The 26,146-nt window shown below is 55.0% G+C and overlaps 1 protein-coding gene across 6 annotated transcripts in view; it reads left to right on the top strand.

Moving 5' to 3' along the window:
* Positions 1-6,955: 6,955 nt before the first annotated feature.
* LOC118985606 (tyrosine-protein phosphatase non-receptor type substrate 1-like) overlaps positions 6,956-26,146 on the top strand; it is a 48,028-nt gene continuing 28,837 nt past the window's right edge. Inside the window, exons 1-2 of one of the 6 annotated variants that reach the window (XM_037044296.1) lie at positions 6,956-7,047; positions 10,908-10,998. In XM_037044296.1, the coding sequence (XP_036900191.1) occupies positions 10,917-10,998 (82 nt within the window). In that variant the 5' untranslated portion in view covers positions 6,956-7,047; positions 10,908-10,916. Of the gene's footprint in view, positions 7,048-8,969; positions 9,033-9,170; positions 9,321-9,407; positions 9,910-10,222; positions 10,378-10,552; positions 10,607-10,907; positions 10,999-26,146 lie in introns of those variants that run through there. The other 5 variants (XM_037044297.1, XM_037044294.1, XM_037044292.1 and 2 more) reach the window with 5 other exon arrangements.

Here is a 26,146-nt window from a genome sequence, read left to right on the forward strand (position 1 = left end):
CTGATGATTATTATTTCTTGAATTTTCAAAATAGCCCTGAAAAGAGCTGTTGTTTTTGTTTTTTGGTTTTTGTTTTTCCTTTTTACAGATAAAGCACTGAAGCACAGAGAAGCCACTCAGCCGGTAGTGGGCAGGGCTGGAATTTGGACCCAGCTGCTCTGGGATCCCAAGGCTCCACCCTGAGGCTCCTGTCTCAAAGGGAAGGGGTGGGGCTGGCAAGGGGGCGGGGAAGACCCATTCTGCTGCTGTAAGCAACAGTTGGGCAGCTGAAGTTCCAGCCCTCAGCTGAGTGGGAGGGACTGCAAAATTTGTCAGGAGCCTCAGATGACATCCCAAAGGTTTTGGGCTGAAACCAAGCAACAGATTGGATTCTCGGGCCACAGGCACAGCTGGGCAAGACACACACCTTGCTTGCTACTGAGAGTGTGGTCCATGTGGCGAATGCCAGCAGCTTTACCTGGGAGTTTGTTACAAAGTCAGAACCTCAGGCCCCACCCAGACCTGTTACACTAAGTCAGAATTTACATTTGATTATGTGAAATCCATCTGCTCTGTGATCTATGCCGTTGGGATGACTGGGAGCAAGCCAACATTGGTCATTCTGGGGCTTCTTATCTCCGTTTGCGCAGTTTCAGAGTCACAGAGGGTCCAGGAAAATGTGAGGCAGCTTCCGGGAGCAAGCCAACATTGGTCATTCTGGGGCTTTTTATCTCCGTTTGCGCAGTTTCAGAGTCACAGAGCGTCCAGGAAAATGTGAGGCAGCTTCCGGGAGCCTGTCTACACGGTCCTTCCTCTAGCTCCTGGGCCCATCTTGCTTCAAGGAAAAGCCAAAGGCCTCACTTTGGCCCTGAGGCCATGAGGGCTGTGCTGGGCTTCCTGTCCCTGCTCGCTCCACCCCACCCCCGCCTCCCCTCTCTCTCTCTGCTCGAGTCTCCCAGATGCCCCTGCTGTCTTTGAACTTGCCACCCCAGGATCTTTGCACTAGTTGTTCCTGTCACCAATATTCCCATGGCTCCCCTTCACCCTGTCTTCAGGACATACCATTCGCTGAGCAAGACCTTCCCTGCCACCTGCAAAGGAGAGAAGCACCCTGCACTGCCCCACCCCCACCACTCTCTGTCCCTCCCCCTACTTCCTTTTTCTCCGCAGCTATGGTTGTCTACAGAGCGAGCAAGTGTTTCATAATTCATGTGACTATTTTTCCAGCTCTCTCACTAGAATGTGAATGCCGCCAGCACCCAGAACAGCCCCAGCCCATAGTAGGTGCTCAATATCTGTCAACTGAATGCATGCTATGCCTACTGTCCCACCCAAGGCACTCGCTGGTGCAGCAGCGCTGTGGGGCTGTGGGGCCTGTGATGACACAGAGGACTTGGAACCTGGGTCTGCCTTCCTGGGACACCACTTGGCCTGCCCTGAGGTCATGCCCCCCACCCCCCAAGTCCCACTGAGGGAGGGACGGTACCTTCATCAGCCTTGGACCCTCCAGTTTTTCCAACATGTTCTGCCTCTCCCCCAGTCTCTCCCAAGTCTGCATGGCCATTCTTTTGGTTTTAGACTTTACCAAAATCCAAGGCAGCCTTATTATGGGCCAAAATCTCCACAGTGCCATTTACGAAGCCCAGTCACTTGCTTGAAACTGGGGAGAAGAAACTCTAGGAGGACAAGCACAGACTAACACGTTCTAATCCAGCCCATCACACTTCTGGGTGGTGGGTATTGGGGCCTCCCCGTTTTCCTCGGTCTCTTATCCATTCTAGGGATCAGTCACTGCTTTCTTGGCTGGACAGGTAACATGATCCAGTGAAAGCGCAAACTCCAAAGGTCACAGGTGTGAACCACCTCATGCCCCAGGCACTGGGGGTGAGGTGGGCAGTGCAGGGAGAAGGGTAGATTGAGGGTAAGGAGGAGAATAAGGGTTTTGGTATCAAAAGATCTGGGGTCACCCCCCTTGCTTGCCACTGTCCCAATATGTTGCCCAGGCAGTCAGTGTCCCCCTATCACGGAGCTTATGTTTGCTCCTCTGTACCAAGGAGTGGACATGAATGGCATGTCCCAGCCTGGCCCCAGCCAGGTAAGGCCAGCATCCAGCCCAGTCTTCACACAGCAGGCTGAGAGGCTCCAGAGAGGTAAGAGGCCAAAGAGTTCTGGAAACGAGCTCTGGAGGGACCTCCAATCCCTCTTTCCTCCTTGCTCCAGGGGGCGATGGCGCTGCAGAGGCCCGTCTGACCACAGTGCCCTGAGACCACAGCTCCCGCTCCTCAGAGGCTGGGAGCAGAGAAAGTGGTGTGTGTTTCTTTGGCTTTCCCTGAGAGCAAGGCCAGCGGCTGCCCAGGGACCGAAACTTCCCCTCAGGAACAGGAATGAGGCCAACTGGAGCCCGGGCCGCCCTGCCTGGGAAGGAAACCTGAGTTCAATGAGGGCAGCTATTCCTCCAGGAAACCCAGGCCAGGCTGGGCCATCAGGGCAGAGGGGCCCGCATGTTCGGTGGTGCCGCCCACACCTCGTGGACAGAGCTGCTCACTCGGGCTCCTCTTTCTACTCGTTTACTTGACTCCCTGTTCTGGGTGGGCGCTGCTCCAGATTCTAGAGAACTAGGACCTTGCATGGAGCTCACATCTGAGCAGGGGAACAGCCATAGCCCCCCAAAGTATATCGTATTTACATGCCATCAAAAAAAATAAACTGGGGCCCTGGCTGGCATAACTCAGTGGATTGAGCGCGGGCCTGCGAACCCCAGGATCGCGGTTCGATTCCCAGTCAGGGCACATGCCTGGGTTGCTGGCCAGTTCCCAGCAGGGGACTCAGGAGAGGCAACCATACATTGATACTTCTTTCCTTCTCTCCTTCCCTTCCCCTCTAAAGATAAATAAATAAAATCTTTAAAAAAATAAAATAGACTGGGGTAAGGGGATCAGAAATGATGGGACACTTTTAGATAGTGATCGGGACAAGCTTCTCCAAGGAAGGGACAGAACAAACCAGGCAGCCAGCGGGGAAGAGAGGATTCTGGGCACAGGGAGCAGCAAGTGCAAAGGCCCTGCGGAGGGTGCCTGCTGGGCACGTTCAAGGAATGGAGTGAGCCAGGGAAAGGGGGAGGCAAGGTCAGCGGGGTGGGATCACAGGGGGCTTTGTGGGCCACATTGAGAGCTTAGGCTTTTATTCTAAGAGACGAGAGGCAAGGTTATTGGGAGGTTTAGGCGGAAGGAAGGACGAGATGGAGAGTCCAGTGAGGAGGTAACTGCACCAGTCCAGGTGAGACACGGAGGCGGGTGGGGCCAGAGGGTGATACAGGTGGTAAGGAGTGGTCAGAGTTCGAGTTTATTTTGAAGGCAAAGTCAACATGATTGGCTGGCAGCACTGTGATTTGAGGGGAAGAGAGAGGACTCGAGGGCGACACCAAGGGATTCTGCCGGAGCAACTGCTTGAGTGGGACTGAGATGGAGAAGACAGGACGGAGGCAGGCTCCAACCACGCTTCTCAGCTGCTGTCTGCTGCTTCCGTCCATCTGTCTGTCTCCCCCACCCCTGTCCCCCTCACCCTTTTTATCTGTTACTTCTGCCCTCGGCCTGTGTTTGGATGAGGACTGGAGGCCTAAGCCACCCAAGATCACACAGCTAGTGACGGGTGCGGCCTGGAGTCGCTCGCACAGCTCTCAGCCACTGGGCTCTGGTGTCCCATCACCACTGGAGAGAGCTAGACTCATCTGTTCATTCATTCACCGGATCCTTCCACACCTCAGCAGGCCCGGGGGAAATCATCAAGCCAGGCGTTGGGTGGTGAGGGGGACCCGGAGAGGTGCCCGAGGCTCATGGAAGTCAGAAAGTACAGAAGCTGGGAGCAGGGGCTGAGGAATGAGGATGCCTGGATTTGAAGCCTAACTCTGCAGCTCTCAAGATGTATGCTCTTGCACAAGTCCCTTAGCCTCTCTGTCCCTCAGTTTTCTCATCTGTTAAATGGGGATAAAAAAGTATGTCCATGTAAGAGAGGGAGTGAAAAGCATGAGAAATCCACTAAAATCCTTCAGGCTCGGGACTTAATCAGCACTCCTACATTTTTTGCTACAATTAATATTGTTATTGTGCAGAATCAGCACTTGAACCCAGGTCTCCCAGTGGATGCTGAGGCAATCAGCTCTCTGTCCTTGTACCACTGCCTGGCAGGGGCCCACCACCCAGGGCTGTGGGGGGAGGCTCGGCTCTGCACAGCTGGGCTCAGCTCCTTGCAGAGCAGATCCCCGGAGCCCCAGAACAGTGTTTAGGGCCTGACAGCGTGGTCCCACCTCTGACGAGCTCTGAGAGCTTCTTGATAGCCTGACGAGTCACTTAGTGGCTGACTTCCCCAGGAAAGCATTCATTACAGCATGGCTCCCCTGGGCCCCCGCTCTGTGATCTGCCAGAGCCCCTCAGCTTCAGGGCACTGTCTGCTGTCTCTGAGCCAGTGCTGTCACCCCCTTTGCTTCACCTGGCAGGGGGAGGACAGAAAACAGAGGGAGAGACTGACCCACCCGCAGCAACCCTGGGGCTGGGCTCCTGAACCACGCCCACCAGTCTATCCAGCGGTTCTCCACGCGAGAGCCCCAGAGCACCAGCATCAGCATCACCTGGGAACCTATTAGAAAAGCAGGATTTCGGACCTTACCGCAGACCTGCTGAGCCAGTAATCCTGGGGGTGGGGCCCTAGGATCCGTGTTTAACGAATCCCTCTAGGTGGCACTGATGCCTGCTCACTTGGGGACCCCGCAGGTCTGAGTCCTGTGCAGCTATGGTGGCCAGAGAGGAAGGAAGCGAGGGAACGTGCTGTGAAGAGGTGATTATAAAGGGAGGTGCACTGAACCACAGGCTCAGACAGATCAAGCCACCTTCGAATCCAGGCTCTGCTGATGTCTTAGCGTGTGCCGTGGGGAAGGTCACTTTTTAAATTAATGCATATTTATGGAAACCTACTCTTGACTGTTGAAGGCCCTGGGGCCGCCCTGCTGGGAGCAAACAATGGCAATAGCCAGCCGTTATTCCTATATTCACTCATTTAACCCTTACAAGAAGGCTTTAGGTACGGTTCTACCAATACCCAAATCTGGACGGGCGAGGCACACAGATGGACGCAGCGGCCTGTCCCACTGCTGAGTTGAGGCTGGGCTGCGGTTTAGCCGTGGATGTGTTTTCAGAGCCGGGCGCTGGGCCTCGGGGCCACACTGAGCTGCGACTGGTTAAGGAGACGGACAAAATGCAGCAGCCACACACCCTGGCAGGCCATGGACACGCAGTGAAGACAGACTAACGTGAGGAAGGGGATACAGGGCATTGGGGTGGGGCTCTCGGGTGACTTTTCTGTGGATGCTGGACCAGGAGAACGAGGGCCAGGCCCCTTCCTGGGGCAGGTGAAACTGCCTCGTGCTGGGGCGGCACAGGGGCGGCTGCTTTAACAGGGTGGTCTGGCAAGGCCTGTCTGAGGAGGTGACCTGCCAGCTGAGGCCTCGCTCTGAAGTTTTCTTACCCGTAAAATGAATCATTAGCATCCCCTCCCAGGTGTAAGGTGCATATGTCACACAAACATGTCTAGGAAGCATAGTAGATGCTGAACAGACAGGAACTATTGTTGACCGAAGAACTGACTTCCAACCCTAACTGGCTGGGCCCCTCCCTGGCTGTGTGTCCCCAGCAACTCACTCTGTCACGTTGAAATCTGGTGTCTGCAGCTATAGAATGGCTGGCGCAAGGCCTGGAGATAACCCACAGAAAGGTCAGAGAACAGAGCAGGGCACAGTCAGGGCCCTCCCACCTCCTGCGCCCACCCGGCTTTCTCTCCAGCCGTCAGCGGCTCCTCTCCGGGGCTGTCGCTTCCCTGGTCCAGGCCGCCCAGGAGTCCTTGCTGTTTTTATTTTTATTGTTCTGGCTCCAAAGCTGAGGCCTCTCACTCCAAATGGTTCCTCTTGCCCAGAAAAATAGGTCATTGGCAGCTCCAGCCTCCTGACAGGCCCCACACAAAGGCGGCCTGGAGGGCTGACTGCTGACGCCAGCCCAGGGTTACGGGAAGTCAGGGGCAGAGCCTGTGCAGGGCGGGTGCCAGGCAGAGCCGGGTCCCTGCAGGTTCCCGCATGCCCTGGCAGAGCGGCCCTGGTCGAGTCTCTTTCTCCCTCTGGCCTTGTTCTCCAGCTCTGGGGACACACTGGCATTGCCGAGGCTGCAGTGAGACGATGCATGTAGAAGGGCCTGGCACACGCACACAGGAGCACCATCACCCCACCTGCAGGGGCAAACTCCAGATACGCTCCGCTGCGGGTGCATTCACACCTGCGCCAGTACTGCCCCCGGGACCAGGGAGACCGGGTTGTTCCCATCTCACAGATGAAGAGACTGAGGCTCTAGAAAAAGTTTTCCCTGAGTCGCGTAAGTCAAATTGGTGGAGTCCTGGTTTCAGTACCTCCGGTGCTCCCCTCCTCCTGCGCATTCCAGTGTTCTTTCCAAAAGGGAAGGGACACGATCTGACTTTTATAAAAAGGTCCCTTTGGCTGCTGAGTGAAGAATACGCGGAGGAAGGGGAGGGCAAAACTGAAAAGAGGGTTCCCAGGTGGGAGTTGGTGGAGGCCTAGACCAGAGCAGTAGCAGCCAGGGAGGTGCTAAGAAGTGCTTTGGTTCCGGATGTGCAGGGAAGGCCCAACCAGTGAGATGTGCTGCTGACAGATGGCACCGGGGAGTGACAGAGAAGAGTCAGAGCAACGCGGGCATGGAGCCGCTTCTGGCCTCCCAATGGGGATCGTTCAGGTAGTCACTCAAATACCACCTCCTCGGAGGCCTTCACTGACCCCCTTCCCTCTCATTGGCCCTCCTGGGCCCCTCCCCTGTGTTATTTCCCCTTAGAGCTTTATCCCCCATCTGGCAGACCACACAGTTAACTTGTTATGGGAATTAACCAGAATGTCAGTTCCTTGGGGCGGGAGTTTTTGTCTGTGTTTTCCCATCTGTGGCATTCCCAGTGCCTAGCACAGAGCCCAGCACCCAGTAGATGTGTGATTAGCACGGCTGAGTGCACGGAGGAATTGGACAGGTAAGAGGCAATTCCGTTTTAATCCAGGGCAGCCCAGAAGGCCTCCTGTGGGGGCAGCTGACTCACCTCAATTATCTGCCATAACCTCACTGTGAGACCTCGAATAAATTGTCCGCCAGCCTCAGGATACCCGGCTGCCCACTGGGCTCAGTGACCCCCCCAGCCCTGATGCTTGGCCAGGGGTGACTTTTCTATGGACGCTGGATCAAGAGGACAAGGCCTAGGCCTCCTCCTGGGGCAGATGAAATGACACCACCCTAGTGTTGGAAGCCTTGCCGGGAGCCTTTGCTGGAGGTGCTGTATATAAATAGCAGGTGGTTCAATTATTATCCTTCCCTAATCCGCAGTTTCCTAATCCAGGCCAGGTGTGTGTGTGTGTGTGTGTGTGTGTGTGTGTGTCTGGGGAATGGTGACTGGTGAGACCTCTCTCTGGAAGCTCAGGGCCAGGAGCTGCCTCATCTCTGAACTTCATCAGTGGCCCCTGCCCCCATTCCCACCCCAGAAGGATTCCAGTGATGGATTTTCCCAGGAGTCTCAGCTGGTCACCTCCATGGTCTCTACCAGATGTGTCCTGAAGAGGCAGAGACTCCCGACCTCCCACTTCTGCTACTAGGAGGACCCCAGAACAGCCTTTTCCCAGGCACCCTCGTTCCATGTCCACTACCTGTAGCCCACTCTCCACCTGCAGCCAGATTGGCCTCTTAAACACATGGCCCAGACCACAGGCTCTCCCCCTAAACCCCAGTGATTTCCTATCTGCAGAATGAATGCATTTTTCACTAAGGCCTGCAAGGCCACCAGCTAGACCACCCTTCCCCATCCTCCACTCATTGCCCTCCGGCCAAACTGGCCCCAGGGCCTTTATCTGTGCTGTCTTCTCTTTCTAGAACAGCAAATCCCCAAACCCCCAGCTTGCTGCCCCTTCTTGTGATTCAGCCCCCAGCTTCTGGGGAAGGCCTTACTCTTATCTAAATGAGCACATCCTTCTCATTTTCTGAGCTCAATCTTCTGTTGTTCACTAATTATTTCTACTTTTCTACGTATCTGTCTCTCCCATAGAATGTAAATGCCTCATAGACCGGGACATTGCATGGGACCCTACTGTTTCTCTCATACCCACAGAAAAAAATACCCTTGCACTTCAAATACTGCCCAGAACCCTCTGGGCTCCCAAAGACTGTTGTCAAATGCTTTACTTACTGATCAGATGCTATGTAGCACTTGGGACATATTGGGCACCCTTTAAAGTGTTGTACAAATATTAATTCATCCAATCCTCACACTAGCCTTTTTAGGTTGACACCCAAGTTGGCCTCATTTCAGGTGAGAAAGCTGAAGCACAGAGAGGGTACAGTATTTTCCCAAATCTTCACAGCTCATAAGAGGTAGCTGGCAGGATTTCAACCTGGGGGAGTCTAGTTCATGCTCTTAAAACTCTATTCTATCCCTGGCTGGTGTAGCTCAGTGGATTGAGCGCGGGCCTGTGAACCAGACAATCGAGGTTCAATTCCCAGTCAGGGCACATGCCTGGGTTGCAGGTCAGTTCTCTGCAGGGGCCAGTTCCCAGCAGGGGATGCACGAGAAGCAACCATACATTGATGGTTCTCTTCCTCTCTCCTTCCCTTCCCCTCTAAAGATAAATAAATGAATGTTTTTTTAAAAAAAACCTCTATTCTGCCTATCTCCCTCTTAGCACAAGACCAGGTACGGGACGGGGAGGCTGAGACGGGAATGGGGGTTGTCACTGCAAAGGTCTTTACTTAGCCTGGGAATCAGGAACTCAAACTCGGTTTCTGCCCATGGCCTTAGACAAGTCCACTTCCTTTCTGGTCAGGACTGTCTTTTGTCGCTTCATTCAATACCATTTACCGAAACAGCCTTGCCTCGCAAAGTTGGTCATTGCTTTTTTCCAAGCCCCAAACCCTCCAATTAGCAGCGGGGCTTGGACTCCTTTCCCTCTCACGGTCCAGAGCCGCCTCAGCCAGGTGACCAGCACTCCCACTTCCTATCACTGACCTGACTGCTCCAGGGAAACACAGCTTAACTCCAAGGAAAGAGGAAAAGAAGGAGGGGGAGTGAGAGGGTGAGGGGGTCTGGGGAGGGGACAGAAAGACAGAGACACGGAGAGATACTGAGGCTCTGCCCTCTCCATCTCCAGGCCACTTGCCTCTGTTCCCCTTTTGCCCTCCTGTTCTTGTTGCCAGTCATTTCCTGGAGCCCACGACTTCAAGTCGCCTCTCTCCTCTATCCCCTGAATCTGCCACCCCTGACAGGTAGGCACCTGGCAGAGAGAGCCCACCTCCCCAGGGGAGTGGGGACCCTTCCCCTCCATTTCTCTGGCCACAGCCTCCCTCCTCGCTTTCTCCGCCCTGCGCCTCTTTTCCAGGCGGCACTGAAGTCCTTCCTACACACACGCTATTTTTGTACCATCACTCTCTCTTTCCTCCCCCCTTTCCCTTACATCCACTTACTTCCTCCTTCTCCTTCACCTAGGCCCAGCTCTGAAAGAATCGGAGACCCTCTGGCCCAAGCCCACCTCCTCCAGGGGCCTTCCGCTTTGGGGCACAGGGGCAGGGCCACTGGGGGAGGGGCAAAGCAGACACCCTCGTGCCCCCTCCACACCCCCACTCCTTCGCCGCCTCCAGCCTCTCGCCAGAGGGAAGCGGGCACTGGCCCCGGCGGGAGTCTGGAGGTAGGGGCTGTCGGCCGCAACTTCCCCAGTCCACCTTAAGAGGACGGTGCAGCCAGCTCGCGGCGCCGACCTTAGAAAAACAAGTTTGCGCAAAGTGGAGCCGGGGGCCCGGCCGTGGGCAGCCCCGGCGGTGCTTCCACGCAGCCTTTCAGCCCTCGCTGGCGACGCAGGTCCGAGCCGGACTAGCAGTGGGAGGGGAACTGGAGAGGGGGCAGTTCGGGGCGGGTGACAGCCGCGCGGGCTTCTGAACTGGCACATTGTTGGAGGCGGAGGCTGGTCTAGTCCCGAGCCCGAGCCAGGTTCGCCGGCGGCAGGGGCTGGCGGGCCGCCTCCCGGGGCTGCTGCCGGGGACCCGGGCGGGGGTGGGCGCCGCGGCGCAGGCGAGGGGCGACGCCGGCCTCCCAGCCGGGCGCACGACACCGGCGCACGTACCCCCCCACCCGGGGCGCGCTGCAGGCGGGCGCTCGCCGAGAGGGTGCCGCCGCGGCCGGAGCCCCGGGGCCCCCGCGCGGGCAGGAGGAAGGAGGGGGACCGGGAGAAGGGAGCGGGGCCGCGGCCGGGCGGGCGGGGACCACGGCCGGGACTGCGGCCCGGAGCTGGGCGAGCCGAGGGCGCCGCGAGGAGTCCGGGCGGGGCAGGTGGGTAGCGGCGGGGGCGGCTGGTCGAGCTGCCCTGGACCCTGGCTCGAGAGCCTCCTCTCTCCCGCGCTGCCTGTCTCTATCTGCGCGCCGCCTCGCTCACTCCTCTCTCTCTCTCTCTCTCTCTCTCCCCCCCCCCGTCTCCCCCCTCCCCCGACTCTTCTCTCGCATTCTCCCTCTCCCTCGCCTCCCTGGGTCTCTGGCTCTCTGCCTGGCTACCTCGGCTCGGGTCTGTTTCCCTCTCCTGTCGCCTCTTTCTGGCCACCCCGAGCTTGCTTTCTCCCGCGCTCGGGGTCTGTCAGTCTCTCGATCTCTCCCGTGGGGTGGTGGTGGGGTGGCCCCGAAAATCGCGGCGGTGAGGGCGGCCCCTAAGCAGCTTCAGGCGCCCATTCCGGGGAGGGAGGGGGAAGCCCGGCCGCGAGGGGAGGGGGGCGGGGAGGGAGAGGACGAGGGGGGCTTAGTCATTTCCCCGCTCCAGCCCGCGCCCGCCCGAGCGCGCACTCACGGCCGCTCTCCTCCTCGCTCCGCAGCCGCGGCCCATGGAGCTCGCCGGCCGGGACCCCGGCCGCCTCGGGCCGCTGCTCTTCCTGTGGCTGATCGCTGCGTCCTGCACCTGGGCAGGTAAGCACCCCTCCACCCGTCCCCCACCGCTCCTTCCCCCCCAACTGTGGGCTCAGGCCTCTCAGACCGTCCCTGGGAGCCACCCGGCTGTCAACACTAATAAGGGTAGAGATGCCTGTAACCAGGGTTACAGATTCGAAAACTGAGGCCAGGAGAGGGCCAGCCACTTGTCCAAGGTCACACAGCCAAGGATGGAACCCAGTGTCCCCCCATTCTGACTGTGTGCCACTGTGCTGGGCACTGGGACATACCCAGATGAGTTGCTTCACCTGGCCCCTGCCCATCTGGGAGGGGGAGACAGGCCGTCAGCAGCCCTGGCTTCCTTAAGAGCTTGTCTCTCAGAACTGAGGCTTTCCACAGGTTTGCTTTCAGGGTCTGAGGGAAGGGGGTAGGGGCAGAGGTCTTCCAGGTATTGAATTGCCTGGGATGGGACAGAAACAGGCTCTTGCAATTAGGAAAGGGTGAGCATTCCCTCCGGTGGGCCGAGTGAGTCAGTGTTAGTGTGTGTGTGTGTATCCGGGAGAAAGAAGAAGGCCGTTGTAACCCAGGGGTGAGCTGCTGCGACCAACAGATCCTGATATGACAACACGGTGGATTGTCCCTGTGGTTACCAAAGCCTCTCCCTGATAGCCCTCCTCCTTGCTGCTCACCCCCCACACCACACATCTTCCTGCCTTCCCCAGGCTGCCAGGCAGCTCCCTGCCGTTCAGGGGTCCGTGGGGCTATTACCTGTGGCTCTGAGCCTGTCTTGTTGTTGGCCTACATCAAACACCTGGCTGCCTCCCGCAGGCAGGCTCTGAAGGCTGGCATGTGTTCACCAAGGGGTGAGGTCACCATTCAGGAGTTCTGCTTCTTAAAGAGGTTTTGCAAAACCACCCGTCTCCTGGGAGAGTGAGGGGAACAAGAAATGGCATTAAAGAGTACGCTGGGGGAGAAGAAATGGGGATCTTGATTTTTGGCTTCTTGAAGCTGTTTTGGCTTCTTGAAGCTGTGCTGTTGGCAGAGGGGGTCTCTGCACCTCCCTCCCTTGAGGAAAGAGGCAAAGATGAGCTCAGTATCCGCCTCCCCCCTTTTGCATTTGCCTGGAGACTGGTAACCATCTGAAAGCAGTGAGGAAGGGAGGACTGGCACAGAGTGGGTGGAGGGAGCAGTGGGGGTAAACAGCTGCTCCTCTCTGCCCTGCAGTCTCCCCTGGACCCTGGGATCCACGTAGGCATCCCCACCTCCACCCCAGGGTCTTTCGATTACAGTTGGGTCCTTGCTGGGCGGAAGGAAGCATTGGTATATTTCATATCCCTGGTGAGTGGCATCTCTGATCTGCTCCTTCCTGCCTGAGCCAGCCGTGCACACCCTGCAAAGTCCCAGTCCCTGCCCTGCCGTCCTTCCTGGCCTGGAAATGCACGAGCATCTCTCACGCGTGTTTCATGTTCCTAAAGCAGAGAACTGGGCCCAAGTTAATTGCTAAATGTCTGCTCCAGACCCTTCTCCGACTAGGACCCTGTGGCTCAGTTTCTGGCAAATGAGTGGTAACACAGCCGCAGCTGGTTAACAAGTGTTTAGGTGGCCAGCCTGTCTTTCCCAGGGCACTGGCTGGGAACACCACCACCCTTCCTTCTTGTGAGAGAATCTCTCCCTTTCGTCTATAAAAACAATCTATAAAATGGTAAAGATTAGGCCATAAAACTTCCGTTCCAATCCATCCAGCATCAACAGCCTGAAAAAGTGGGAGCAGCAGAGGGGCCAAGATTAACTTTGAAATAAATAAATCTTAGGGGGTGAGAATAAATTTCTTGGCTGAGGGTGGTGAGGAAGGGATGGCACGTCACTCTCCCAGCTGAGGCCCCAACAGCCTTCACTCCGTGCTCTGCGGGATCCTGGTCACACTCAGGGTGCTGGCCCAAAATTCACCTGGTTTGGTTGAAGGGTAGGGAGGGCTTCAGGCCCCTTCCTCAGTTGATCTAAGAGTGAAATATGACAAAACGGAATGGAGGGGCAGGACAGAAGGACAGAAAGGTAGAAGGAGGCAGCTGCACAATTTTCTAAGAAAATGGATTTGTTTGGGTAAGAAACTCAAATGTCAGGTTTAGGAAGGCGGCTCTGCATTGAATGACTGATAGTGTCTCAGGCCCAACTGTCCGCCTGAGGGGGGTCACATGGTCACTGTTTGGGGGGCGCTGGTCTCAGGAGTCCTGGTGTTTGGGGGAGGCAGGGGAAGGAGTTTCTAAAGATTGCTTTCAGCGTAAATGCTGCCACAGGAAAATTCTAAAAAGATGCCAACGAAGTCACCAACCTGTGTTCTCGGAGCCAATGTGAATCTCGTTTCTTAAAACGGCATCACTGAGGGGGATTCTGAGACTGGCAGAAGGACAGGGGACGGAGACGTGGGGACGCCTGGGCAGACTGATGCTAGAGCAGGCGCCACACATGACACAGAGCCTGCTAGCTCCTGTCTTGGTCTTCCCGGGGCCTTGGGACGTCACCTGCTTGGCTGACTTCAAATGAGCTTCCATTTACTCCTTGCTCTGGTCTGGAGAAGGCCAGGCCAAGTTGGGGTTCCCACTTGGGGGGACAGCTGGGCCCTCTGCTGAAGCTCTGGCCTTTTGATAGAGGGTGGCATGCTGATGCCTCCTCTGTACTTTCCTAAGTGGTGAAGCTAATCTCACTTCCTCTTTCACAAGAAGAGAAGTGTGGAAAGGGGCTCTAGCCCTCTTGGGCTCAGGCTACTGGCATGTCTTAAAGGCACGTGGGCTTTGGGTACTTCTGCCCATTAATCATTCCTTTCCAACCCCGTGGAGACTCAGGGTGTGATTCACTCCTCCACTTGCCGTCTACGCAGCGCGTGTGAAGTCCTGATGTGAACCATGTGTTGAGAGAAGTGAGGAGGCCCAAGGTTCTTTGCGTGGTAACTGCATCCCAGACTGTTTGCTGACGGCCTATCTGCATATTCTCATCCATCAGCAAACAAAGGCTGAGTTGGCTGTTATCACCATTGTGCAGATAAGGCAAGTAGAGCCCCAAACTGGAGAAGTAACGTGTCCAAGACAGGGAGACTGGATTTTGAATCCCGGCCTCCTGGCTGTACCGTCTGAGGGAACACGTCCTCGCTGGTATAATCAGTGGCACTTCGTCCAAGCTGGAGGGAGCCAGAGGGACCCCCTCTAGGCTTCGGGGGAAGTTTGTAGAAAGGTTCCTCCTAGAGCAGAAGTTTTTAACTGAGTCACAGTCGCTTCTCTGGAAATACACCGGCGACGGCAACACTGACAGCCCCTTGGCCCTCACGAATGAATGACAGCCTAGGGGAGCGATGTGACTCCCGTCAGAGCCCCCCATCTGGACTGCCGGGCTCTGGGGCCCCCAGCGCTGGAATATTCCTGCTTGCATCCCTGCCTGGTGCCCTTTGCAACAGATGGAGAGGGGGTGTGTGAGAGGAAGGCAGTCTAAAAGTGTTGTGACGATCCCACACTCGCTCGCTCGCTCGCTGCCTCCGATGGCTCCGTGTGACAGGTTATTTTTTTTATTTGTAGTCTTGGACCGACGGAAGGTTCCCCCCAGCCCCTTCTTGTTAAATGTGCTCAGATTTCTGGCCTGCCAACACAGCTCAGCTCTCTCAACACTGTCCAATGGGTCCACATTTCTTCTAAAAAAGAAACTGTCCCAGGGCCTTCTTCCGTGACAGGCCTTGTTTCTCAGCCACCTGTCGTCCAAAGAGCCGACCCATTGGAGATGCTGCTAGGTAACGAGGCGTCATCTCTCCCGCAGGCCAGAGCTTCCTGGCCACTCAGGCACCTCAGCACCTGCAAGACCTTGAGAAATCCCACAGTTGTGGAATCCCCATTCAGACCCTGTTTACTTCCGTGTTCCCCAAACTTATGAACGAGAGACGTTTGGTTTGTGTAACACCCATTTCCCTGGCCTAACCCAGTTTGGGGGATGCTTTTCTGCAAATCCATGCCTTCAGCTAAACTCAAATATGTGCCTCTGCTTACACGGTTCCTGCCATCAGAGATGCCCTTCCCCACACCTCCTTGTCCCCTTGCGTCCAAAGCCTACTCCTCTCACCTAGCTCAGTTTGTGCTGCCCCGTGCTCCGAGGGGTCTCTTCCTGCTCTGAGCTCTCCCCCCCAGATTTCATCTGTCTGTCTGAGGCTTCGCGTTGCTTTCCCTTCTTCTCTCATGCTGTGCGTACAGGTTTAACTCTAGCGTAGCGCCTGGTGGCACGGTGGTCCTGCAACCGTAGCGATCATTACTTTAGCCCCTCCCTGTGGGGACACAGCTAGCCTAGGGCTGAGTCACAGGCTTGGAACCAGACCCCTGGGGGTAAGTCCAGCAAAACTACCTGCTTGGACAACGTACTGAACTCTGCATCTTGCTTTCTTTATCTGTGGAACAAAAATGACACGAACAACTCTGTTCAAGGAGTAAGTTACTCACTGGGTGGGGAATGCTAGAAGCCGTGCCTGGCGTGTTGTGAGTGCTCAGCCCATACTGGCCAGTGTCGTAATCGTCAGTTTTGTTTTACTTGGATTTTCTCATCCGTAAAAGCAGGACATGCTCTTGAAAAGCACCCAGCACAGCTCCTGGTGTAGAGTGGGTGCTGGTAAGGGAGTGAATGTCTTTTCTGCCCAAGGTTTTTTCCTGTGGCTTTTATGCCAGCGGGGGATGGACACGTTGAGCAGAAACCCGAGCTGGGTGATTTAATTGTCTGTTGGTAGGACTGAGCGCTGTGGGCACAGCTTGCCTCTAGGTGTCTCTGTCTCTATCCACAGGTCTGGCATGGTAGGTTCCCAGCCTGGGAAGCCGTAGGGGGCCTGAGAGAGCTGTCAGTCCTCTCATCCAGCACCTCACTGTGCTGCGAGAACACTGCAGCGGGGAGGGGAAGGGACTGGCGGGCTCACGCAGCAGAGCTGTGGCAACGCGTGGCTGGGATGCCAGGCCAAGCCCCCTGCCGTTCAGGCCAAGGGTTTTTTAAACTGGGGGGTGCTAAAAGTTTCCATCGTTAAAGCCGGAGACCTGACCGCCTTCCATGGGGAAGCACAAGTAACAACAATGGGAGCCATCTTTTCAGGCCACTTACTGGGCCCAGCACTTGGTGTGTATGACCCCAGTGGTACTCACAGCTACCCCGGGTAGTGTGCCCGCAGTGGCCATCAGATCTATGTGACCAATGTGGAAATGAGCCTCAGAGAGGTGGTGCGACTTGCCTAAGGCCACACAGCAAGTGGCAGAGTCAGGGTGAGGACCCAGATCAGCCCATGTGGGTAACTGGACATCACTTACTTGGTGTGACAGGTGGGGGAACTGAGCCCAGGGGTGCCAGCCTCGTGCTTTCATGGCACGGTGAAATATTTCTGTCAATCAGTGTATCCTCCCAGAGGTGGCAGATGTTCCCAAGATGTGTTTCCGTCCCGTGCTGGAGAAGGAAGCATCTATTTTCACAGCTGAAGCTGCCTTCCTGTTCACTTGGGCGTTCCTGGGCAGGTCTTCTGTCGGAGCCCTGCGCAGGGTGGATCTTCCTTGCCAGGTATCCTGCCAGGCCTTTGGCCTGGAGAGATGCAAAACAGCCGAGGTGGAAGTCGGAAAGGATACAGAATAGATCTCTGTGTCTGAGATTTCCCGGCGCATCCATTTGGGGGCGCAGGGGGTTAGATGCCTGCAGATTAGCAGTAGGAGCTGAAGGCAATCAGGTGGCCGAGCAGGATCAGGAGGGAGAGTGGAGGCAGGGAGTGAGCCTGAGCTTCCAGCCAGAGAGGGTGGGTGCGGACGGACACCAGGGCCTCTCTGTGGTGCTGTTCTCCAAGGGCACGTGCCCTCCAAAAAGGGAAGCCCATGGTAGCCTTGGGCTACCGAGATGAGCCTTGAGTCCATGTTTTCCTTTCTCTTTTTATCTTAGAAAATTTCTAATATACGCAAATGAGGAGGAATGGTGGAGGGACCCCAGCTCCAACACTGATCTGCCATTGTGTTCACCCACCCTCACCTTGCTGAGGGTCGGGGCTGGGGGAGTATCACAAAGCTAAAGCCGGCTCCAAGTTTACGCTTAACCACCTTGGTGTCCTTGTTATGGTTACCTTAATTATAAATACTCATTCAACACCTTTTTCTGAGCATCTGCTACGTTCCAGGATTGGCTCTAGGTGCTGGGGGTACAACTGTGGACCAGACAGGCACAAACGCCTGCTCTTACGGAGCTGACGTTCTAACGGGGGATTGAAAATAGACCCAAGTAAACATTACGTCAGGTGAAGACAAGTGCCGTGAAGGCAACTAAAGCAGGATGCGGGCCTGGAAGGCTGAGTGGGGACAGAGGCAGAGGGAGCAGCCGTGGGAATATCAGGGGAAGAGCGTTCCACACTGAAGGAATAGCAGGTGCAAAGGTCCTAAGGCTGGAATGAGCTTGCTCTGTTCCAGGAAGAGAAAGGAGGCAGTGAGGCCGAAGAGAAGGGAAAGAGGTGGGGGAGTTAGGAGAGGTCAGGGCCAGACCAGGTAGAATCTGATTGATTACGGACCTGACATTCAAGTTGGGTCATATGATAGGAGAATTACTCCATAGACTATCTCATTTAATCCTCACCACAATTCTGTAAAATGGGAACTATTAGTGTATCCACTGGGCAGATGAAGAAACTGAGACTCAGAGAGGCGAAGTGACTTGCCCAAGGTCACACAGCCTATAAATGCAGAGCCAGGCTGTGAGCCCAGGCCCCTAAACACCACAGCATCATCATTCCTTCTCTCCTTCCCCTCTGGCCCCTCAGACTCTTCACTCGTAGGAACTGAGTGATTCAAATCCTTGTTTCTGCTCCAAACTTCTCAGTGGTTCCCACTCCCCTTAGAATAAAATCAAACTCCTTGCTCATGAGACATGGCATTTTCTGGATCACACCTACCTCTCCAGCCTCACCCTGTACCTGACTGCCCTTCCTCATGGGTTGCAGCCACAGTGGCCTTTCTGGTCTTCGCGTGCACCAACTGCTTTCCTACCTCTGGGCCTTTGCACCTGCTGTTCTCTCCTACCGGAACGCCTTCCCTGGCCTTTGCTTCCTGCAGTCTCTCCTCCTCAGAGATGCCCTTCCCAACCACCCCAGTCAAAAAGAGGTTCCCTTTATTCACCATCATGGCACCAAAGTTGTTTCCTGGCACTCTTAGCCATTTCTATATTGTTGCATTACTTGAGGCCCGTCTTCCTCAATAGGATATAAAACGCATGAGAGTAGGGACTGTGTTTTTTTCACTGATGGGCCTCCTGGGACCTTAGTGAAAAGGTCCTCCTGGGTGGTTAACACATTGGCTGAATGAAGAGACTACGTGGGTACCAAGATCTTTGTTGTTGTTTTCTTAAATCCTCACCCAAGGATGTGTTTATTGATTTTTAGAGAGAGAGAAAAGGAGAGAAAGAGACAGGGCAGGGCGGGGGAGAGAAAGGAAAAGAAAGAGAGCAAGAAAGACATTGATGTGAGAGAGAAGTATCAATTTGTTGTCTCCCTTATGTACCCCTACTGGGGATCGAACCTACAACGTAGGTATGTGCCCTGACCAGGGATTGAACCTGCAACCTTTTGGTGTATGGGACGACACTCCAACCAACTGAGCCACCTGGCCAGAGAAAGATCCCCATTTTAAGGAGGAAGCTCAGAGCCACAAGTCACAGAGACAGTTACCCTGGTCCAAATGCAGAGTGTTACCCTAACTACCTTGTCCCTCCGCAGCCAGGGCCGAGGGCACACCACAACTCCCTGCCCACTGCGCTGACACAGGGTCCCTAAAATATCAGGAAGCACAAAAACATCGGTGTTAGCTGGGGTGGGAGACTTGAAGAAGCCCCAGCATTTGTATACAAAATTCTGGCTGCCCCTGTGTGGACACCACAGCGAAAAGAGCAGGCAGCCCATGACGTGTGACACAGGCAGTGCCGCACTCGGCCGGGGTTTGTCTTGGCGGGCCCATTTGGGGTCTGGTTCCCCCGAGGGTCCTTCATTGCATGAAGCCAGCTGGTGCTGTGGGTAAAGACACAGGTGGAGTTAGATCGTGACCTTGGTCAAATGGCCATGCTGACCTGAGCCTCAGTCCTGGCCTCTATGAAATGGACATAGTGACTGTCCTGTCTTGCTGAGCCCTGGTGGAGGTTATGTGAGGCCTTTCGTGCTCCTGGTAATGCCAGAGTTCGATGCCGGTTAGCCACCATTGCTGGTACTGTTACTGCTGTGTGATCGTCATTTCATGGTTGGGGCTTGAAAGATCGAGTGGAGCCCCCACTCTGCCACTTACCGGCCAGGAGGCCCGAAACCACTATGCTGGGCCTCAGTTTCCCCTTCTGCGGAGCAGAGGCTCAGCTTGGCCTCTCTCCTGCAGGCTCCTTCCTCCCCGGATGCTCCTGCGTGCATACAGGTCTGCCGTTCGTCTCGATGACCCTAACAGGGCGGGTGGTGAAGCAGGCAGACGCTTTGGGTCACACACCCGACTATGAATCCAGTATGTGCTGCTTACTGGCTGTGTGCTCTGGAGCAAGTGTTTTGCCCACTCTGAAACTGAGCCTCAGTTTCCCCATCTATGAAACACAACTACGATTTCCTCTCATATGGGGCTGCGGAGGGTTAAGGGAATTAAGAGCCGTGGAAAGTGCTTTCGCGAGCTGCAAAAAGCGCTATAAAAGGCATCAGTGAATAGTGTCAGCTTGGGGAAAAATCTCGTCCGGAGACTGTCTGCCACAGGCAGCAGAGTGTGCTGAAACCTTGGCAAATGCCATTTAGCAAATGCGTGTTGCTTTTAAGGGGGCCTTTATCTTGGCCGGGAAATGTGTGCGCGTCCTTGGCAGCCTGAGAACCCAAAAGCCTGAGCCAGAGGGGACCCCCCGTCACCAGGAGAAGCTATTGTACATGAGCTCCGATGGCAGACAGCCCTGCCCCTGCCCCTTCCCCTCCCCTGCTTCTGGGGTCTCAGCTTCCTCGCCTGCAGGAAGGGGGTGGTGACGACAGTATTTGCCTCACCAGGCTGTTATGACAGTTAAATGAGGGCTTCCCACTATCTGGCCTCACTCACCCCCTGCATCCTCAAGGGCATGGCCGGGCAGCCCCAGCCTGTCCTAGATGGAGGAGCCCTCGGGAAAGACGCTGCCTGGGTTCTCAGCTTCACCAGGCCTTGTTTCTCCCTCTGCAAAGTGGGGATGTGGGAAGAAGGTGCTTAGGTTGTCTGGGTGCTGAGTGCAGTGAATGGGGGTGTTAGGGTTCCTGCCTGCTGGCCAAACCTCACCTGTCCCCCTAGGCCTGGTAGGTACAAAGGGCACTTCCAGCTCACACTTAGTGGTAGTTGTTTCCTCCTGCTTTGCAAACAGGGCCACACTGAAAGCAGTTCTTTGTCACCTCCGGGTCTTGTCTACACCCAGCAAACCCTCACCAGGGCCTTTGGCCCCCACTGCTTCCCCCCTCCCCGCGAACAGCCTGCTCTCACGTCCTGTTCTGAGTGGTCCTGTGCATGCGTTGGGGCAGAACTGGTTTTCCCCCAGGGTGGATCTACAGTAAAGGCTGTGACCATGTGTCGTCCCCTTCACCCCGAAATATCCAGGGTGTGGGAACAGCTGCTTGGCATTGAGTGCCTCTTCTGTGTCAGGCACAGTGCCGAGGTCCTCATCTTCATTTCATCCTAAATGACCCTGGTGTTACTGCTAACACCTGGTGACACCCTGGTGTCAGGGTGTTACTGACCCTGGTGTTAGTATCTTCATCACCATCATCATCATCCCCATTCTACAGGTGGGAAAGCAGCAGTCCAGAGGGGTTCGACATGCCCTGAGGTCTTTTAAATGGCAGTGTTGGAATCCAAACCAAAACATACGTTCAGCCAATGCCTGGCACTGGTATAAACCTGGAGGGCACTGCAGGGAGCAAAACGAAATCCTTAATTCTCAGAGGGCTCATGGGTAAGTCTAGAGTGGGCAGATGGACCCTAAAGAGATGAACAAATATGTAATATGTCGGGTGGTGGGTGACAGGAGAAAAATAAAGCCGAGCAAGGGGCACTGAGAGGGTAGTGTTTTATGTAGGTGGCCAGGGAGGGCCTCTCAGGTCTGAAGGAGGTGAGGGAGCCAGGGTGTAGGTAGATCAGAGTGCAGGGAAATGGCAGTGGCCAGTGCAAAGGCCCTGAGGTGAGGGGGGACCAGGCATGCCTGCGAGCAAGGCTGAGGGTCCTGGGTGCTGCCGGAAGGATTCTGGGTCTCCCTCTGAGTGCAGTGGGGCCCTCGGGAGGGTTCGGGGCAGTTACCCGGCGTAGGGCTCAGAGGCTGTTCTGGCTGCTGGGGGGTATATGTTGGAGAGAGGTGGGGTGGAGATGGGGAGGCCAGTTTAGAAACTGAAACAAGGACCCAGGTGAGGGATGGTGGTGTGGGAGAGATGGTAAGAAGAGAACAGAGCCCTGGTCAGTGTGGCTCAGTGGTTGGAATGTTGTCTATAAGTGAAAGGCTGCAAGATCGATTCCCGGTCAGGGTACATACCTAGGTTGCAGGTTCATCCTCAGTCTGGGTGCAGGTGCGTGTGACCCCCAGTCCCAGCACCTATGGTCCCTGGTGCAGGTGTGGATCTCTGGTCTGGGTGCATACAGAGGCAACCGATCACTGCTTCTCTCCCATCGATGCTTCTCTCTCCCTCCCTCTCTCTCTAAAAAAGCAAACAAAAATGTCCTCAGGTGAGGATTTTAAAAAAGGGAGAGATCAGGGTCTGGCCAACTCTTAGAAGTTGAGCTGGCAGGATCTGCCGACAGATGGGACATGCGGGAGAGAGGGGAGCTGAGAAATACACAGCTCTGTCCTGCTCTTCTGACCGCTGCCCTCTCACCTGGGGCAGAGGTGGTGGTGTCCCCGAGTTCACAGGTGAGGAAGTGGAGGCCTAGGGAAAAGTGGCATTGCCAAGTCGCCCCACCAGAAATGCAACGTGCTGGCCTCTGGTCCTAGAGGCTGAGCTTTAGACTGTGTTGGCCCCTTAAGAGTTTACCTGCTTCATGGAGGGCCTCCCGGGGTCTACCTTTCCCTGCAGGCATATGGCGCAGTGTGCAGCTCCCCGAGTGCCTGGAGTGAGGGTGGAGGGGAGAGCACCCTGAGCCTGCTGGGCCTGCCCCCACTTTATTTGCAATGCCACACGTGCCCCCCCCTTTGTGGGTTCCAGTGCAGGTGGTATCTTCTACAACACCTGGGTTATCTCCGCACGATGGGTTTACACAGTTTTAGCAGCAGGCTGCTCCCAGTGCTGGCCTGTTGTTCAGGTGGCAGCTGAAGCCAACTTTAGGGTGTCAGGTTATCCCAGCCCCAGGCTGGCTCACAGCCAACAAGCAGGTCCCAAGGACTCTGCCCTGGTCCCTGGATTGTCCAGGGCCCTTTTCTCCCCTCTGTACCTGTCCTAATGTGGTTTCTCCCTCCTGGAACACCATCCTCTCTCCTTAGCCTCTGTCAGCCTCAAGACCTAGCTCATAGACCACCACCTCCAAGAAGTCATCCCAGATAACACCCCTCTTCCAAGACCCCATCCCCAATCCTCTTCTTGCTCACTGATCAGCCTGTACATAGTTGTTGCCCATGCCCAGGACTCTGCCCCACCCAGCTCTTACCTAGCTGCGGCGTGTGGCATCTAGGACAGGGACTGGCAGCAGAGTGGGCTTTGAGAGGGCATGAATGAATCAGTGTGAGTCCAGAGAAAAACCGATGCCTAGCTACAGCTGTTGGAGCCCTGAGTTCCCTTGGGAACTGCTGATTCACGCAATCACCACCCAGGCAGCCCCTCCGTGAATCAGCCCAGGGACCATCTGTCCCCTGCCCAGAGTCATGAGGTCCAGCAGGATGGCTCCAGGCTGGCCTGTCACTGCTGTGCCCTGTGGCCACACATAGTGAGCAGGTGTCAGTAAAAGTTCAAGCCTCCTCTCAAGGCAGGAGCCTGTGCCAGGTGCGTGCACGGCCGTGCCCACCAGATGGATTTGAGGGAAGCGTCCCGCCTACCCTCCTCCTCTCTACACCCTGGGCACGTGAACAACAACAGTGCATACTGGCAGTGGGCCCACCCTGCTGGCGTCCCTGCCCCCCAGCACTGTGTCAGCACACTCCCTCTCACATCACACTCACGTGCACACCGCTCCCGCCACACACAGGCCTCTCAGCACACACACCCTCCACACACACACTCGTGTACACATCCCACTCACGTGCCTGTCTCTCCTGTGCTCTCCTCTCTGCAGGTGCATCCGCATGCACTGCCACACTCACACCTTCTCAGACATCTGTTCACACCTTCTTAGACACACCTGCTCATGCTCACACACACCCGGGCCACCCTGGATTCAGATACTTATGCACACAGTTCACACCCCTGGTGCCCCTGTTTGCTGACCCGCATTCAGACATGCTGTGAGCTGCACTGTCGCACGTTTCTGCACATGCATCATCTTGTGCACACGCTCACCTGTGTGCACACCCCAGGCTCCACCCATGCATACCAGTGTGAGTGCTTGCACTCGGCCCCCTCAGGCGTGTGTACACACTCCCTCAGCTGCTCTCATTCCTGTGTGCATGCTCTCATCCACACGCCTGCCCCTCACACTCACACTCACACCACACACTCACACACAGCCATCAGATCAGAACCAGAAGACGCCAAAGGTGGCCCCTGAGGCAGTGCTGTGGCGGAAACCCCCCTGCCCCCAGGATGGCCAGTGATGCTCCTGAGTGTAGTCAGGGAAGGGGATGTCAGCTCCCCCTGCCGTGTGGGCCGGGGGGTGTCATTCAGGCCATCTTGGGGTGCTGAGCCCCAGGCATGGCCAGAGCTCCAGCCATACCCCACACCCGGCCCCGGGCTCCTTGTTTGTGGAAACCTGGTGGGCGGCCTCCACCCAGTCGCTGAGGCCCCTGCTTCTGGCGGCGATGGGCAGGCTCCCGCGCAAGTGGCAGTGAATGCTGCTCTGGGCAGCGCTGGCTCTTGGGAAATGTATGTTTCAGCTTTGTCCTCTGTGCCCCAGTGAGGTGGGCTCGTACAGGAATCTCACCCAGGGACCACCGTGGCCCTGTTTTCTCTCCAGCAAGTTTAGGGTCTAAGTTGATTTGTTTTTCCCATTAGAAAAGCATCCATGCTTATTTTTCGCTCGTAGTAAAAATTGTTTTCATTTTTTTCTTAATCTCGAAAGCCACACATGAACACAGAAAACATATACGTATCTCCAAGCCTGATGGTCTGTTCTCAGGCGCCATCTCACCTCGTCTCTCACACCTCCTCGGCCGGGCTGTGGAAGGCGAAGGAGACTGGGTCAGGGGAGCCGCAGGTCACTGGGATGGCGTTGGAGATGCCAGCGGGAGTCGCTTGTCTGGAGGGTTGGGGTTCATCCCAAATGTAATCACTTGATCTATTTCTTTAACGTCTGTCTTCTCTGCTCGTGAGCAAGCTCCACGAGGCCAAGGACAGAGCCGCCCCCGCAGCCCTTTGCTCAACTCAGGGCCTGGCGCTCAACAGACTCCAGTAATTCATCACCGGCCACCTCTGGGCTGCAGGTGCCCCAGCCCATGGACACCGGCTGCCTCTAACAGCAAATACATGGGGTGGCACCCCCCACCGTGCTGACTTCTTTCATCAGAAAACTTCCTCACCGGTTTTATTCATTATTTTTTTAAAAAGCAGTAAATGTTCACTGCAAGAGAGACAGAGAGAGAAGCTTTGATATATTATTTATTGTAGAGTAAAAAGAAAATGTGCCCCTCCCCGCCCGGTCCTATTTCCCAGACATAACACCCCTCAGCATGATGGGGTCCGTCACTCTGGACAGTCCATCGGTCAGTCAGCCTGCATGTGTTTACTGAGCATCCGCTTGGTGCCACGCACTGGGTCAGGGGCCGAGGAAACAGCAGTGAACAGACAGACAGACTTCTTGGAAGGGAGGGTCACTCAAACAATAAACACGCACAGAGTGGGCAAAAGTAGTTTACAGTTGTGCGGGCGGAAAATGATACAATAATTAATGAATAATAATGCAACAAACAAACTCTGTTCCACGGACTCACAACTGTAAACCTACTTTGGCCATACCCTGTATACAACGTATGTACTATTTATACTGATTCTTCTCATTACAAACTGGGGTACTGTAAATATTCTGTAATATTCATTCAGTTTAGAAAATCTGAAAACTCCCCCAAATAGAAGGGGGAAAAAAGAAAAACCCATCAGCTTTGGAGTCATGATCCAAAGAGGCTTGTGTGTTATAGGTTCGTCTGATACCTTGTAGCTGCTCATTGATACGCTGCTTTGTTTTGCTTTATGAAGTCACGAGCCCACTGGAAGCATAGTTTTTCTTTCTTTTTATCACACGAGTAATGCAAACAGAAAACATAAAAGCAAAATCTCTTGTAAATCTACCACTCACAGTTAATCACTGCTGATCTTTAACATCATATATCTTTTCTGTTAAAACTGGAAGTCTGGGATCACACTGAAAATGTCGCTCAGCAAATAATTGTGAATCCCCAGCATGTCTCTGTCGGTCCCTGCGGTCCCAAGCTGTCGTTTTCGGGGCCACAGACTTGGTCCTCGTGTGGGTTCAGCATCATGGCGTCAGCTGGTCTCCTTTTCTTGGACATCAGGCTATTTCCAGTTTTTCACTTTTTATCAGAACAAATGAATGAAGCAGAATGTCCATACATAGCCTTCGTTATCTGAGTATAATTTTACATTGTTTTGATTCATTCATATTTTAACTATATCAAAATGTTGAACTCAGTTGTCTTTGATGGTATTCTATGAGATCATTATTTGGGGTTTTTTTTGTTATTTTGTTTTTATACTTTTTCTCTCTAAATGCTTTGCAGCGAACAGGTTTTATTTGCGTAGTCTCAACATCATTTAAAATTATGCCATGCAGAAATGTTACCAGGTTACCACAGTTTTCATGATGATCACCTTTCATGGCCTGTAATTCCACCTAGAGTACATGCCACGATTCACCCAACCATTCCGTATCATCAACCATTGGGTTTTTCCCCAAGTTTTTCAAGATCATTATTCAGGAACCCCACTCCAGAGAGCTCTCACCCCTTCGGTACATCCTGCCAAACTGCTTTCCCGAAAGCGTGCTCCAGTTTCCACTCCCACCAGCAGCCCGCCCAGCCGCCCTCCTCTCCCAGAGGTGCATGG

This window comes from Sturnira hondurensis, unplaced genomic scaffold, assembly GCF_014824575.4.
Source record: "Sturnira hondurensis isolate 20B ecotype Veracruz unplaced genomic scaffold, ASM1482457v3 Scaffold0004136, whole genome shotgun sequence".
NCBI lineage: Eukaryota > Metazoa > Chordata > Mammalia > Chiroptera > Phyllostomidae > Sturnira > Sturnira hondurensis.